We start from the raw sequence: 17709 nt of genomic DNA, 5'->3' as shown, positions 1-17709 counted from the left end.
TTTTTTTGGCTGCATTGGGTCTTTGTTGCAGCACACGGGGTCTTCATCGAGGCATGCGGGATCTTCGTTGCAGCGTGTGGGCTCTTCATTGGGGCACGCGGGCTTTTCTCTAGTTGTGGTGTGCGGGTTTTCTCTCTCTAGTTGTGGCGCGCAGGCTCCAGAGCGCGTGTGCTCTGTAGTTTGCAGCACGCGGGCTCTCTCGTTGAGGTGTGCAGGCTTAGTTGCCCGACCAGGGATTGAACCCGCGTCCCCCTGCATTGGAAGGCAGATTCTTTACCACTGGACCAGCAGGGAAGTCCCTGATTGCCTTTTTATATTTCTTATGATAAGAGAGCTGTGGGCTTAAGTTTTATTAAGAACTTGTAAGTTCTCAATCATACTGTTTTTGAATCCACATTGTGTATGGTATTTTTCTCAGAGTCCTCTGATTCGTTCTAATTTGTAATGATTTTTTTTCAGACCTGCTGTACTGCCATCACCCTGGGATTTCTTTTCATTGCACTTCTGGGTTACTTCTGTTTCTTGGATCCTGTATTTATATATATGTCCCCAGGTGAAGGAGAGAGCATGCACGCATACGTAAAAATCAGTCAAGTAAAATTTTCTGAATGAATATGTGAGAAGCAACTTTGAATCTTAGTACATCTGGCAAGGTCTTTGTTTTTTCCCTTACACTAGACTAATAATTTGATTGGAATATAAAACTCTAGATTCAACATTATTTTCCCCCAGAGCACTTTAGCATCTTTTGTTTTCTGTGGGAAGTCTAATGCTAATCTAATTTTCTTTGTAGGTTGCTCCCCCTTTCTTTTTCTGGAAACTGAGGATTTTTTATGCAGTTCCTTAGAGTATTAAAATTGATAAGGAATATGATGAAACCATATTGCATATAGTAAAATAACTTTTTAGTAATTCCATGTCCCTAAATATCAGTTGTGGTATCCTGTTACTTTGAGTGAAAAAGTAAGGCTTATTACCATAATACTAATGAAGAGCTCACTTCCACATATTTCCCTTCACTTCCTAGTCTTTGTCTCCTCTTACACACTGAGAACCTTTCACAACACAAAGAGAAGGGATGGGAAACTTTCTCAGTCATCTTCCTTATCTCCACTCTTAAAAGTAATGCATTTGTTGTAAAATAAGAATATGCTAACTCACAACTTGAACATCACTGGAAATATGTAAAGGTTGATAGCCTAAGTGTTTTTTCAATACTTAGTTATTTTGTGTATCTGTAGCATTCTTCTCCATTCGGGCAGTGAATTTTTAGAATTCAGAGTTCCATATCTTAGCTTGCATCAAGGTTTGCGGTACAGGTTTATACATATGAAAGCCAATGATTATGATTGGTTGCTAGCATTTTGTACCTCAAAAAGTCAATGTTAATCAAGTCTGTTTTACCACACGTGGAGATCACATTTCTAATGCTTATGTGTAGTTCATGTATGAGTTTGTCAAGTCTTAGTTGTTCTGCTGTTTTGTTTTAATCAGAATATCTAAATATTAATGGTTATTTTTCACTTTCTAAGTTTTAGGATTATCAGAACATAACTGATTTTCTTATTAAAATCAAGGGGTTAAAAACAACTAATTTTAATAGCACCATTAAATATAGGGAGAAAATAAGGTTAGTGTGAAGAAAGTTACAAGAGCATTTGTATATGGTTCTGAAAACTATTTTCTGTTTTAGTTATAACAAATTTGAATTATAATATTCTTAAGTATAGAAGGAAAATGACATGGTTTTTGAATACATCTGCTAAATAATTTAGAATGATCAAAAGTAACCATTTAGCAGTTTGCTTCATTCCTATCAGTTTAATCAGTTCTGTTTTATATGCTTATATTTTAAAATCTAACATAGTATGTAACCTCATATATTCTTTAGCTAATATTAACATTTTTGTTCTAGCAGCAGGTGGCAGTCAAAAGTTCCCTAATGCCCAAATGATTAGAATTTGCAGGAGTAGACTGGAGATAGGAGAGGCTCTATTAGAAAACACACAGCCCTCATCAGACTTTCAGTTAACTTGTAATTTTGACAGTTTTGATTAGAGACTCAATTGGAAAATTGAGTTGTGTGGGGAATCCTGGAGAGTTAATAATTCAATTAAGTGATCCATGCCAATTTTATAGCTAAACCCTTGAAAACTTGAGACTGTGCTTCAACATTAACACGTATGGGTTTTTAATTATCCACCACTCCCATGATCTACCTGAAATGCCATGTCTTTCCCAAAGATATTCTATGATATTCTAGTTAAGAACTGATGAACTAGATCAGTTGACTGTTTTTTAATGTTTTAAATACATTTTACTTTGTCCACATAAACATTATTAAATAATAAATCTAATGGCCTTAAACAACAGGAATAAGGAGGCAGGCAAGTGTGATTTTAAATCAAATCAAGGGCCTACTTAAATTATACCCCTTCCTAAATTGATCTCTCAGCTAAGAATTAATGCCTAAAAGAGTAACTATTAACTGATGGGAGGAAGTAGTAGATTTTCTCAGTTGAATTGGAGTTTTAAAGAGGTGGTCAAGTACCATAGAAATTGTTTATTGCCCTATTGTGTACCTTGTGTGTTGTTACCTGGTTAATTTTATGATGATTTTAAAGAAAGAGTTAACTTTTCATTTGATATTATTTACTGTGCATCTCCCTTTCCCACCCCACCCCTCGTATCTTTTAAAGGTATTTAATTCAGGTTGATAGTGTATTTTTTCCTCCTTTACACTTTGTGGTAAACATACTTAAACACCGATGCATGTAAACAGTAATGCAAAAATCCTTAAAAGATTTTATTCAGTTGACTGATTTTGTTACATTGGCAGAGTGAAGATAGTCCAAGTCCCAAGAGACAGCGCCTCTCTCATTCAGTCTTTGATTATACATCAGCATCACCAGCTCCCTCACCACCAATGCGACCATGGGAGATGACATCAAATAGGCAGCCCCCTTCAGTTCGACCAAGCCAACATCACTTCTCAGGGGAACGATGCAACACACCTGCACGCAACAGAAGAAGGTTAGTTGGTTACAGTTACTTATTAAATTTGTGGTCATTGGTAGATTTGTGAGTTTTTTTTTAACATCAGAAAGCATTTTTTCTGTAGGAATTTTATAAATACATCAACACCTTTTTACTTGTATGCTTACACACGAGAAACAACATTACAAGTCGTTTAGACTTCTACAGTCCATCATGAGAGTTCATTTAGCTTGTGATTGACAGAAGAAGAAATTGAAAGAGGCTAAAGTGGTTTACCTAAAATCAATCCATACCATTATATGTGAATTCAACTACCTTAAGGTTTAAGACTTTTTGTGGGCTAGCCTTCAATCCATATTACTGAAAAATGCATTTTATAGTTTACAACTGTAAGGAAATATAGAACCATAGTCTTTGGAATGAGCAACCTCTTTTTCGTGCCATTCTTATCCACTCCATTCTTAGAAATGAATAACCTCTCTCCACATATTCCTTCTGTATCCTCTAAGGCAACTGGGAGCTTAATTAAGTTTCTTTAAAATTGTGGAGCCTGTGATATGAAGAGTGACTGAAATTTAGTTTGACTTTCAGTCCTATCTTCCATATAGGACTTGCCCCTTGCCTTTCCTTCCCAGGGGAATACATTTCCTGAGCTGCTTCCTCTTTAGTAGTTGCCTGAGGTCATACCTTTCTTCTTCCAAGGAAATAAAGCATACTTGGGGTGAGACAACTGTTTATATGTCCAGGATGTTGATAATATAAGAAGTACTGATAATCTTGAGGTAGGGTGGTATTACAGACTAAATGTTTGTGTCTCCTGAAGATCCATAGGTTGATGCCTTAACCCCCAGTGTGGATGTATTTAGAGATGAGGCCTCTAAGGAAGTAATTTAGGCTGAATGAAATCATAAGGATGGGGCCCTGATCCAAGAGGATTAGTGTCCTTATAAGAGGAGACCCTAGGAAGAGAGCTCTCGCTAGAAACCAGCCATGCTGGCACCTTGATCTTGGACATAGTATCTAGGACTGTGAGAAAATGAATTTCTGTTGTTTAAGTGAGTCTGTGGTATTTTGTTAGGGCAGTCCTAGGAAACTAATACTGAAGGAATCTTAAAACCCATCATTCATTGTTCCAAATGAGACAAGATAAACCTGTTCCTGAGCTGTATTCTGTTGACACACGAAGACTTTTACATTATCTGGTGCAGTATTACCCAATTATATGGGAATGTTTAAGTAAAATAATGTTATGCCAACCAGGTAAAATATTTTATAGCTGTTAAATGTAATAGCATGGGGAAATAAGGTTGGTTGTTTCAAGGTTACAGCCTGAGCCCCTGCCGTAATCTTTCCTATTGTTTTATGGTGAAATGTGACGTACATTCAGGAGAACTTGTAAAACAAGTGTACACTTAAAAGGATAACACACAGGTGTGCCCAACACCTAGGTTAAAATAGAACATCAAAATCCCTCCTTCTGATAACCCCTGTCCTGTGATTTGTCATCACTCCCAAACATTTGAGGAAAACCAAACATTTGAGGAAAGCCAACAAAGTGAAAGAAGGGCACTGAAACTCAATAAAAGAAAGAACTTGAAGAAACCGTTAATAGAAGAAATAAAACAATTAAGAGAATAAACAAAATAGAATTTTAGACTAAGTGTAAATGAGAGAAGTGGAAGAGATTGTATCCATAAAAATCAACTGGAAATCTTAGTTGGCAAAATTAATAAACAGGCAGAAAAAGCATCTTGGTCCCTGGAAGATCAAGTGAAGGAATTTTCCCAGAATGTAGTGTAAAAGGGCAAAATGGAAAGTGTGGAAAAGAAATTTAAATGTAGACAAGAGTCATCAGTTCTAAATATGTCTAATCATATTTCCAGGCGGAAACAATAGAAGGGAACGATTTTGACAGAAATAGTACAAAATCATTTTCAAGAATTGAAGAAGGACTTCCCTGGTGGCGCAGTGGTTAAGAATCCGCCTGCCAATGCAGGGGATGTGGGTTTGAGCCCTGGTCCGGGAAGATCCCACATGCCGCGGAGCAACTAAGCCTGTGCGCCACAACTACTGAGCGTGCGCTCTAGAGCCCACGTGCCACAACTACTGAAGCCAGTGCACCTAGAGACCATGCTCCAGAACAAGAGAAGCCACCGCAATGAGAAGCCTGCACACCACAACAAAGAGTAGCCCCCGCTCGCCGCAACTAGAGAAAGCCCGTGTGCAGCAACGAAGACCCAATGCAGCCATAAATAAATAAATATTAAAAAAAAAAAAGAATTGAAGAAAGACTGAGTGTTAGCAAGATCTTGGTGAAATTTAAGAATATACACAAACATTCAGAGATGAAGAATGTTGAACAATAAGCATACATCATGATCAAGAGGGATTTATCCTGGGGTTGCAAGGATTTTTCAATATCCACAAGTCAATCAGTGTGATACACAACATTAACAAATTGAAGAGTAAAAACCATATGATCGTTTCAATAGATGTAGAAAAAGCTTTTGATAAGATTTAGCATCCATTTATGATTAAAAACTCTCCAGAAAGTGGGCATAGAGGGCACATACCTCAACATAATAAAGGCCTTATATGACAAACATACAGCTGACATCACACTCAATGGTGAAAACCTGAAAGTGTTCCCTCCAAGATCAGGAATAAGACAAGGATGTCCACTCTCGCCACTTTTACTTAACATAGTTTTGGATGTCGTAGCCAAAGCAGTCAGACAGGAAAAAGAAATAAAAGGAATCCAAGTTGGAAAGGAAGAAGTAAAATTGTCACTGTTTGCAGATGATGTGATACTATGCATAGAAAATCCTAAAGATGCCACCAGGAAACTACTAGAGCTCATCAATGAATTCAGTAGAGTTGCAGGATACAGAATTAATATGCATAAATCTGTTGCATTTCTATACATGAATGACAAACTATCGAAAAGAGAAATTAAGGAAACAGTCTCATTTACCATCGCATCAAAAAGAATAAAATACCTAGGAATAAACCTACTTAAGGAGTTAAAACACCTGTACTTGGAAAACTATAAGGCACCGATGAAAGAAATTGAAGATGACAAAAACAGATGGAAAGATATACTGTGTTCTTGAATTGGAAGAATTAATATTGTTAAAAGGACCATACTACCCAAGGCAATCTACAGATTCAGTGCAGTCTCCATCAAAATACCAATGGCATTTTTCACAGAACTGGAACAAATAATTTTAAAATTTGTATGGAGACACAAAATATCCTGAATAGCCAAAACAATCTTGAGAAAAGACAACAGAGCTGAAGGAATCATACTCCCTGACTTCAGACTATATACTACAAAGCTACAGTCGTCAAAACAGTATGATACCGGCGTAAAAACAGACACATAGATCAATGGAACAGGATAGAAAGCCCAGAAATAAACCCACGTAGTATGGTCAATCTATGGCAAAGGAGGCAAGAATATACAATGGAGAAAAGACAGCCTCTTCAGTAAATGGTGCTGGGAAAACTGGACAGCTACATGTAAAAAAATAAAATTAGAACATTCTCTAACACAATATACAGAAATAAATTCAAAATGGATTAAACAGCTAAATGTAAGACCAGATAACTATAAAACTCCTAGAGGAAAACATTCCTAGAGTTCCTAGAGTGAACTCTTTCACATAAATTGCAGCAGTATTTTTTGGATCTGTCTCCTAAAGCATAGAATATTAAAGCAAAAATAAACAGGTCGGACTTAATTAAACTTAAAAGCTTTTGCACAGCACAAAATTCATCGACAAAATGAAAAGACAAACTAATGAATGGGAGAAGATGTTTGCAAATGATATGACCGATATGGGGTTAATATCAAACATATAAGCAGCTCATACAACTCAATGTCAAAAAAAAACTCAGTTAAAAAATGGGCAGAAGACCTGAGTAGACAGTTTTTCAGAGAGGAAATGCAGATGGCCAACAGGTACATGGAAAGATGCTCAGCATTGCTAATCATCAGGGAAATGCAAATCAAAACCACAATGAGATATCACCTCACAACTGGCAGAACAGCTATTATTGAAAAGAACACAAAAATCAAATGTTAGCAAAGGTGTGGAAAAAAGAGAACCCTCATACACTGTTGGTGGGAATGTAAATTGGTGCAGCCACTGTGGAAAATAGTATGAAGATTTCTCAAAAAAACTAAAAACAGAACTACCATATGATCCAGCAGTTTCACTCCTGGGTAGATATCCAAAAAAACTAATTCAGAAACATATGCACCCCAGTGTTCATAGCAGCATTATTTACAATTGCCAAGGTATGGAAGCAACCTAAGTGTCCATCAAGAGGTGAATGGATAAAGGGTGTGTGTGTATTCCACGCAATGGAATACTACTCAGCCATAAAAAAGGCCGAAATTTTGCCATTTGCAGCAACATGGATGGACTTGGAGGGCATTATGCCAAGTCAAATAAGTCAGAGAAAAACAAATACTGTATGACATCACTTATATATATGGAATCTAAAAAATACAGCTAACAAGTTGAATGTAAAAAAAGAAGCAGACTCACAGATACAGAGAACAAATTAGTGGTTACCAGTGGGGAGAGGGAAGGAGGAGGGGGAGGGCTAATATAAGGGTAGGGGATTAAGAGGTACAAACTATTAGGTATAAAATAAGCTGCAAGGATATATTTATTGTACAACATGGGGAGTATAGCCAATATTTTATAATGACTATAAGTGGAACATAACCTTTAAAAATTGTGAATCAGGGCTTCCCTGGTGGTGCGGTGGTTGGGAATCCGCCTGCCAATGCAGGAGACACGGGTTCGAGCCCTGGTCCGGGAAGATCCCACATGCCGCGGGGCGGCTGGGCCCGTGCGCCACAACTACCGAGCCTATGCTCTAGGGTCCGAGAGCTGCAACTGCTGAGGCCCGTGCTCCTAGAGCCCGTGCTCCTCAACAAGAGAGGCCGCCGCAATGAGAGGCCTGCGCACTGCAACGAGGAGTGGCCCCTGCTCGCCGCAACTAGAAAAAGCCTGCAAGCAGCAATGAAGACCCAACGCAGCCAAAAATAAAATAAATAAATTTAAAAAAAAGTTGTGAATCACTGTATCGTACACCTGTAACTTATGTAATATTGTACAGCAACTACAATTAAAAAAGAAGACAGAAAAAAAGAAAAAAAAAGAGAACCTTCTTGAAAGAATTTTTAAATACTGTACTCTAGGAAGTGGAAGAATAAATGCAAGAAGTAGGATTTAATACCATTTGATTAGGAAAGGAAACAAAAAAGACATACTGCTAAGTCTGAATAAAGGTCTATTGTTAAAAAAAAGAAAAAATTTCAGGAAAGATCTGAATGTAAAATGGGGACAGAGCAGAGAGAAGTAAAAATGTGCAATCTAGATGTTTTCCAAAAAATGGAAGTATGTGTTTAAAAATTTAAGTGTAGTCACTAGAAAAATAGAACTGGAATATATAGCTTCCACACAATGAAACAGATAAACAACATATATAGAAAACGCAGTCCAACAAAAGGCAGGTCAGTGAGGCCAGGAGGGAACAGCTTTGTGCTGTTTACAAGTGATACATCTAAAACAAAGTGACAAAGTAGTACCTATCATAGATATAAAAGTCAACTGAAAGAAATATTTGTCCATCTTATTACTGTTTATTATTTCTAGATTTTCCAGTAATTCTGCTTTCTAAATGTTCTGTTACAAAGGCATACGTAACAGATTTAATGAGAGGCAATTCAGGAAAGACAAGGACCAAAATTGTCAAGGAACTTACATGTCAGCATGAGAGCTTGGGTCTTAATTTGTGTTAAGTTTGAGTTATTGAAATTATGTTTGAGTAGGGAAGTGAGAGCAAGAAGCAACAACAGAATAAAACAATATTAAAAGGGACCCTTAAAGTGTGTGGACAGGCTGAGTGTTTTTTTGGGAGATGAGTGATCTGGGCATATATTTTCTATTTTGATTGTAAGGTGCACATTTTTTCACATCATAATGTCTCTAAATTGATGGTATAGCATAATCTAATTGGCAGCTTTCCTCCTCTTTTTAGTGATACATTAAACAGTCCTTTAAAATATTTTTACGGGTATAAAGATATGTACATATACATGAGTTAGTATACATAGATAAATTTTCTTGTTCTTTTCTCTTAGAGAGACTAAAAATAGTGTAGCAGTCAGCGCACTTACCTTCTAAATACCATTCCATAATCAAAGGAACCAGGGCTCTGGAGAACTTGTTAATTCCAGAGTTGGTATAGGGAAAATACAAGATAAGCCTAGAGCATATTGTCCATATAGTAAGGAACAATAGTAAAAGGGCACAGGAGCTAAACTGAAAGTGCTCCCATTGGACAAAGTTGAAATAATTTTAACAGCAAAATAAAACAATAATGTGGATTATAACCTAAAGAATAAAATAAATATCCATTAGTCCATACTCATAAATAAGTGAATAAACAAATAAATGGGAGAGAGGGAATAGTTCTTCCTTATGGAATTCCAATTAATACATGTGGAAGAAATGAGGGGGGTAGAAAATCACCATTAGAATATCATAATAGTGATAGCTAAAGGTCCATTCATGCATGCTAAAGTTATTGGCAAAACTTTTAGCAGAAGCAGAATATTTGCATGGTCTCAAAGTATCTCCCCCCCAAATATTTGGTAATTACAAAGGGAAGAATGGTGATTTTGTAGTAGAGGGTCTTGGCAGAAACCAGTTTAGCCAAGTGATTGGTGTTAAATACATAGGCATGAGTGATGCATGTGATGTCATGTGCCCCTGGATACAATGCACTGAAAAGGGCCTATCACCTCTGTGATATCCTTTCCAGTAATGCATAACATCATGCAGATCATGCGAAAACATCAGACAAACCCGGGTTAAAGGATATTCTGCAGAGTAAATATGTCTTCAGAGGTATCAAGGTCGTGAAAGACTGAGAACTGTCATGGATTGGAGAAGACTAAGGAAACATGACCACTGTATGCAATAATGGCATCCTGCACTGGATTTTTAGACCGTGAGGGGATATTGGTAGAAAAACTGGGTGAAGTCTGAATACATTCTGTTGTTTAGTTAACAGTATGATACCAAGGTTTATTTCTTAATTTTGATAATTTTTCTATTCTAATGGAAGATATTAACATGAAGGAAAGCTGGGTGAGGGGTACGCAAAAATTATACTAAAATTATCTCAAAATAAAACATTAAAGTGAGTTCAAAGGTGGATGGCATCTGAAAATCAGTGAAATACAGTATGTGAGTTTTGAAGCAGAAATGCAAAAAAGAGTTACGCTGAAAATAAAGATAGAGGAAGCAGTGAATGGAGCGAGAACCTGGGGGTTAGTTTTAACAACTCTGTAGAGGAGTTGATATTGCAAAGGAGTGTCCCTTATTGTTTTTAAGATTGGGCAGTTGAGAGTGAGAAGAAACAGATTTAGAGGTGCAGAGTGCAACAATTAAGGGAAAGGTGACCTGTCCTCAGTAAATACTGCTGAGGTGGCTGTGTGCAGCTGTGTCTTGAAGGGGGCTGTTTGGCCTCTTTTGCCTAATGTGGAGTACATTTTTAATGAGGCCTGCTGCGTTTTCGAATTGTTATGCGTGCTGAGCCATTGTAAAAAGCAGTGGAGCTGAATTGTGGAATTGTAGGGAAGTGGAAGATGGAAGTCTACTCATGATAACTTGTTATTTGTGTTAAACTATGTCCATGACAAGTGCATGGGGAGTAAAAGTGGTTTCCTTCAGTGACCAGATTCTACCTAAAAATTCTGTATATTACTGGAACATTTATGCTGATGCTATTTTGCCATCATTTCCATTCTCAGCATTTACCCAATTACTCGATTATTTGCAGTTGTCAACAAATTAAATGTTCTTTAGTTTTTTCATGTATTTTCTACTCTCATTTTTTAAAATTGTCATTTTGGGCATATAGGAACTATGTCTTTTCTATGTGTCTTAGCCAGATAGACAACATAAAATGTCCATTAGGCACATGTGGATTACGGCCAAGGTACATATGCAAATTAAAATTTGTTCTAAAATGTTTATAAAATAAAGGAGGCAAAATAATAGGTTAAACCATATGAAATTGCTGATATTTGACTATATTTGCCTATAAAAGGATCAATTTTATACAATTAAACCCCCTCCCCCAAAATGACAGTGATTGGCTATTGATTTCTAAATAATCTCAGAGCTGAATATCAATTTTGTTTACTTCTGTTATTTTTTAAAAAACATATACATTCTATTTAAATTTGTAAGTGTTCAGAGCTGATGATGAACCACAGCAATTCTTTAATACTCAAGCCTACCTTAGCATATACTACTAATGGATTACAACGAGAGACAATACAGAATCCTGATGGATCACAACAGTAAACATTATAACAACCTTTTTGACATTTTTGCTATATTACAGTCCTCCTGTCAGGCGCCAGAGAGGAAGAAGGGATCGTCTGTCTCGACATAATTCCATTAGTCAAGATGAAAATTATCACCATCTCCCCTATGCACAGCAGCAAGCAATAGAGGAACCTCGAGCCTTCCACCCTCCGAATGTATCTCCCCGTCTATTACACCCTGCTGCTCATCCACCCCAGCAGAATGCAGTAATGGTTGACATACATGATCAGGTATAGTAACAGAATGCCCAGGAAATACAGATGCTGAAAGTTGGTAGCAGTTTATTGAGGTTGGTTGGTTTTTGTTGTAGATTTCTTTTAATTTTACCTAAAAGGAAACAATTTTACCCAAAATGAAGCTATTTTAGGTAAGTTCATCATTCTTCACTGAGGATTAAAATTTAAATTCTACACAGCTTCCTTAGAAGAAAGTTGAACTTTAAAAAGTTAGAATCAAGGTTGTGAAAGCTCAGAATGACTTCATTGTAATAGTTGGTTTAAAATGATGAATATAGGATTTATAGCGGATATCAGACAGCTTGGTGGTTTGAGTCTATATTCCTGTTTCCCTCTCCCTTCCGGTTTCTTCTGGAGTAATTCAGTAGGCAAGACAGTTGGGTGCATCTTTGCTGACAAGTTTCTCTAGGTCTCCACCGAGATGACAGGTACAGAGCTTCCTTTCCCTTTGTTCCTTCCAGGAACTGAGGGACTAGCTGAGAAGAGGGTTTGCCAGTCCTTAGAGCCTGAGACCAAAATTGTATGATTTTCTGAGGTCAAAAAAGACACAAATCTAGGGACTTCCCTGGTGGTCCAGTGGGTAAGACTCCATGCTCCCAATGCAGGGGGCCGGCTTCAATCCCTGGTGGGGGAACTAGATCCCACATGCATGCCGCAACTAAAAGATCCTGCATGCCACGACTAAGACTCGGCGCAGACAAAATAAATAAGTAAATATTATTAAAAAGAAAGACAAATCTAGACATATTCTTATAAAGTTTCTGGATTTTAAGGATAAGGAAAAAAAATCTTCCAAGTTTATAGACAGCAGAAATTACAAAGGAAAGGAAATCAAATCAGACTAGCGTTTGATTTTTTTTTTAAAATCTACTGTACTGGATGATGGAAAACAAAGTACCGTATACTGACAGTTGAAAGAAAATATGATTTTGCTCAGACATCCTTCTTCCTTCAGCCATGTTCTTTCGCTTTATGTTCATGAAACACTTTTAAAAAATTAATCACATAATAATAAGTTTTAAAAAGAAAAGTTTTGGGGCTTCCCTGGTGGCGCAGTGGTTGAGTCTGCCTGCCAGTGCAGGGGACACGGGTTTGAGCCCTGGTCTGGGAGGATCCCACATGCCGCGGAGCGGCTAGGCCCATGAGCCACAAATACTGAGCCTGCGCGTCTGGAGCCTGTGCTCCGCAACAAGGGAGGCCGCGGCAGTGAGAGGCCCGCGTACCACAATGAGGAGTGGCCCCCGCTCGCCGCAACTGGAGAAAGCCCTCGCACAGAAACAAAGACCCAACACACCCAAAAATAAATAAATAAATAAATAAATAAATTTATTTAAAAAAGAAAAGTTTTTCCAGACCATATTTTTTGTGGTCATAATCTGATAAAACTGTAAATCATAAGTTTTAAAAAAAAGATTTTAAAAAATGACACTGAAATATTTGAGGCAAGGTTGTAAAGGAAAAATCTTCATACCATAGTCAGTGGGACAGGCCAAAGCTGTTCTCCAAGAAATTTTTATAAACCTTCATTATGAACACTTAATTGCTTGAGTAATTAGGGTGAAATGTTACAGAATAAACCAACAGGAATTGGGATGAATAACTTACCAGGCAAACAACTAAAATTAATGATTTGAAAATCTATTCTTTTAATAAGAGAAGTAGCACAAAGAAAACCCAAGCCTTGTGCTTTGAAAAGTTGGTAATGATGGCACACCTCTTCTGAGCTTGGTTATAGAAAAAAGAACAAATGTAAAGAAGAGCAGGAATGATAAAAAGACATATCTCTATATGTAGGAAACATTCAAAGAGTTTTTTCAGTTGTAAAATGAAAACAGCACCTGTTTCATAAGGGATGTTGAAAGAATTAAGAGTTAATCCATTCTGAGCACTTAAACTAGTGCAAGTGGTAAGTGCTCAAGTATTGCTTCATTATTAACTATTATAATGAAATTTTGTATATAACCCTGGGGGGGAAAAAGAAAACTTAAAGGAAGTTCCGAAAATTGACCCAAGAATAACAGGAAAATTTGAATTACCACAGAAGTGTGAAAGCTAATCAGAGATTTACCGAGGCACGGTGACAAGATAGCTTCACAGCTGTTTTCTCTAACCTTTAGAGAGCGCTCAAATAATTCCAGGCGGCTTTTTTTTTTTTTTAAGTCAAATTCTCTATTTTGTGAAACCAGCGTAGTTTTAATACCAAAAGCAAATAAAGATAGTAATCCCCCCAAACTCCCTGATGCATAGGCAGAATTTCTAAATAGATGTTTAGAAAATACACTATAGCACCATATCAAAAGAGTAATAAACTGTGACCAAATAAGATCTATTCCAAGTAAGAGACGATAGTTTTGTATGAAAATCATATCGCATCAGCAAATAATAGAAGAAAAAGCATATGATTATAATCAAAAGATGTTGAAAAGTCAGTTAAAGTTTACTAAGAACTCTAACAAAATAGAGCAAGAAGGAAATTAATTATAATAAATAAAACTAATAGCAAGTATCCTAATCTGTGAGTGACAAATCAGCAACTAGAGAGATACTTGGCTCTGTTCGTTTTTATTCAGTGTTACGTTAGGAGTTCTACCAAATGCAGAATGATATTGTAATGGATATAAAACATTGAAAGAGATCGTTGTATCTTTCTCCCTCTCATTATATAATTGTAGTAGAAGAAAACACAAGATATTCTAGTTTGAAAGAATTTGATACAGTGCCTAAATGCAAATTAAATGTACAGAAAACAATAACTTAACGTCGATCAGCAGATGAATAGATGCAATACGGTATATCTGTGCAGTGGAATATTATTCACTCAAAAAGTAGTGAAGTACTAATTCATGCTACCGCATGGATTAACCTTGAAAACATGCTTAGTAAAAGAAGCCAGTCACAAAAGGCCACAGATTCACAGTTTGTATGATTTCATTTATATGAAATGTCTAAAATAGGCAAATCCATAGAAACAAAGTATGAATGAAGTGATTGCTTATCATTAGTAGAATAGTAGAATAAATTAGGATACCTTCATACCATGGAATGTAACTGTTACAAAGAATTACTTAGAATTATGCCAGGAATGTGAGTGATATCTGCAAGATACTGTTGAGCAAGAAAAACAAAATTGAGGAAAGTGTTATGTTAATTTTGTAAAACATGGTGATTAAATATTTGTATACATAGGACTCTGAACATAAAGAAAAATACGGAGAAATATATACTAGGCGTGAGGGGGGGCGAGTGCTAAAGTGAAGGGAAAGGGAAAGAGGGTAGAGATGGAACCAAAGAAAGAAAAGGAGAAGACTTAATTTCAGAAAAGATGGTATCTCGTTTGTGTAAAGTTACTTATTGGGTCTACATATTGAAACAATTGCGTATGTAAACACCAGAACAACATAAGACATAGAAAACCTGAACAGACCAATAGCTATGGAAGAAATTAAAGGCATAATAAAAAACCTGTCTTTATAGATTACATCTGAATTCTGTCTAATCTCTATAAAGAACTGAAAGTTCCAATTTAAACTATTCCAGATTATAGACAAAGATAGAAATTTTCAAAGTATATTTTGTGAAGCTTACATAACCTTAATAATAAAACCTCAGACAGTACAACAGATGAAAGCGTTCAGCTAGTTTCCCTCTTGAATACAGATGCAGATACTTTAAATAATAAACCATAGCTAGTGTTATACTAAAATAGTCTATTAGCAAAGTTGAAATAATGATTATTAGAGTTTATCCTGGCAATGCAGGATAAGTTCAACATCAGGAAAACTTTTTTTTGTTTGTTTTTGTTTTGTTTTGTTTTGGGCTGCGTTGGTGCTGCTTCGTTGCTGTGCGCGGGCTTTCTCTAGTTGCGGCGAGAGGGGGCTTCTCTTTGTTGCTGTGCGTGGGCTTCTCGTTGCAGTGACTTCTCTTGTTGTGGAGCACAGGCTCCAGGCTCACGGGCTTCAGTAGTTGCAGCACGTGGGCTCAGTAGTTGTGGCTCACAGGCTCTAGAGCGCAGGCTCAGTGGTTGTGGTGCATAGGCTTAGTTGCCCCGTGGTAGGTGGGATCTTCTCAGACCAGTGCTCAAATCTGTGTCTCCTGCATTGGCAGACGGATTCTTAACCACTGCGCCACCAGGGAAGCCCAGGAAATCTTTTAAGGTAATAGATTTCATCAACACTCTAAAGGGAGAATATTTTGTTAATAGATGCAAAAATATAAAATTTAGCCATCATTCATGTCCAATAAAAGGTCTTACAATGGAAAAGGGAGTTTTATTTTCTAGAGCTGGTAGGCAAGGTTATTGAGAGCATCCCCATTGATTGAAGACAATTGACTATACTAGATAAATTATTAACAGTATCCTAAAAGCATCAAAAGAGCCTAAAGATCAGAAGGAATTGGCAGGTCAAAATTTAAGGGAGAGTAGGGATGCTAGTTCTATCCTGAAGGCATTTTGTTCATTTATGCAAACTTGAACTTCAATTTTAAGTCCCATCATGAGGCACAAGAGAACAGGAATCAGAGACCACTAAGTTTAAGGAGTCCCTTCCTACATAGATGACCCTTCTTACATAAAATAGGCACCTTAGAGGGCTGTATCCTTAGAATAAGAGTGACCAGAAACAAATGTAATTTGCGGCCAAATTCACATCAGACTGTGAAATTAGTGAAAGTACTTTGGACTTCAGGGGCCTAGAAAACATGCAGATTCTCTTTGGAGGAAGAAATCTTCAGGCTAGTTTTCAAAGAATTCCCTCCAGTAAATTTTCAAGGACAGTAAGCAGTAAACAAAGTTAACCAAGTACGTGAGGAAAAAAGGACTACAAATGAAAACCAACGGAAATAGATCTACAGTGAGTTCACATAACCTATTTCTTTGTGTTTTTTTTTGATCTTTATTGGAGTATAATTGCTTCACAATACTGTGTTAGTTTCTGTTGCACAACAAAGCGTGTCAGCCATATGTATACACATGTCCCCCTATCCCCTCCCTCTTTAGCCTCCCTCCCATCCTCCCTATCCCACCCTTCTAGGTCATCTCAAAGCACCGAGCCAGTCTCCCTGTGCTATGCTGCTGCTTCTCACCAGCCAACTATTTTACATTCAGTAGTGTATATATGTCAATGCTACTCTCACTTTGCCACAGCTTCACTCTCCTACCCCATGTCCTCAAGTCCATTTTCTGTGTCTACCTCTTTATTCCTGCCCTGCAACTATGTTCATCAGTACCTTTTTTTTTTTTTTTTTTTTTTTTTTTTTTAGATTCCATATATATGCGTTAGCACACAGTATTTGTTTTTCTCTTTCTGGCTTACTTCACTCTGTATGACAGACTCTAGGTCCATCCACCTCACTGCAAATAACTCAATTTCGTTTCTTTTAATGGTTGAGTAATATTCCATTGTATATATGTGCCACATCTTCATTATCCATTCATCTGTCGATGGACATTTAGGTTGCTTCCGTGTCCTGGCTATTGTAAATAGTGCTGCAGTGAACATTGTGGTACATGTCTCTTTCTGAATTATGGTTTTCTCAGGGTATATGCCCAGTAGTGGGATTGCTGGGTCATATGGTAGTTCTATTTTTAGTTATTTAAGGAACCTCCATACTGTTCTCCATAGTGGCTGTATCAGTTTACATTCCTACCAACAGTGCAAAAGGGTTCCCTTTTCTCCACACCCTCTCTGGCATTTACTGTTTGTAGATTTTTTGATGATGGTCATTCTGAGCGTCATGAGGTGATACCTCATTGTAGTTTTGATTTGCATTTCTCTAATATTAATTAGTGATGTTGAGCATCTTTTCATGTGCCTCTTGGCCATCTGTATGTCTTCCTTGGTGAAATGTCTGTTTAGGTCTTCCACTCAGTTTTTAACTGGATTGTTTGTTTTTTTGATATTGAGCTCCATGAGCTGTTTGTATATTTTGGAAGTTAATCCTTTGTTGTTTCATTTGCGAATATTTTCTACCATTCTCACAGTTGTCTTTTTGTCTTGTTTATGGTTTCCTTTGCTGTGCAAAAGCTTTTAAGTTTAATTAAGTGCAGTTTGTTT

The 17709-nt window shown here is 37.0% G+C and overlaps 1 protein-coding gene across 10 annotated transcripts in view; it reads left to right on the top strand.

Annotated features, from left to right (window-relative positions):
- Positions 1–17709, top strand: part of RNF38 (ring finger protein 38) — a 123095-nt gene that overhangs the window by 81439 nt on the left and 23947 nt on the right. For all 10 annotated transcript variants that reach the window (XM_036855571.1, XM_036855570.1, XM_036855569.1 and 7 more), the window contains 2 exons: positions 2840–3033; positions 11437–11650. In XM_036855571.1, the coding sequence (XP_036711466.1) occupies positions 2840–3033; positions 11437–11650 (408 nt within the window). The remainder of the gene's footprint in view (positions 1–2839; positions 3034–11436; positions 11651–17709) is intronic.

The sequence above is a fragment of the Balaenoptera musculus genome, chromosome 6 (assembly GCF_009873245.2).
Source record: "Balaenoptera musculus isolate JJ_BM4_2016_0621 chromosome 6, mBalMus1.pri.v3, whole genome shotgun sequence".
NCBI lineage: Eukaryota > Metazoa > Chordata > Mammalia > Artiodactyla > Balaenopteridae > Balaenoptera > Balaenoptera musculus.
Note: the sequence above shows the minus strand (reverse complement) of the source record. Positions and strands in the feature narration are given on the sequence as shown.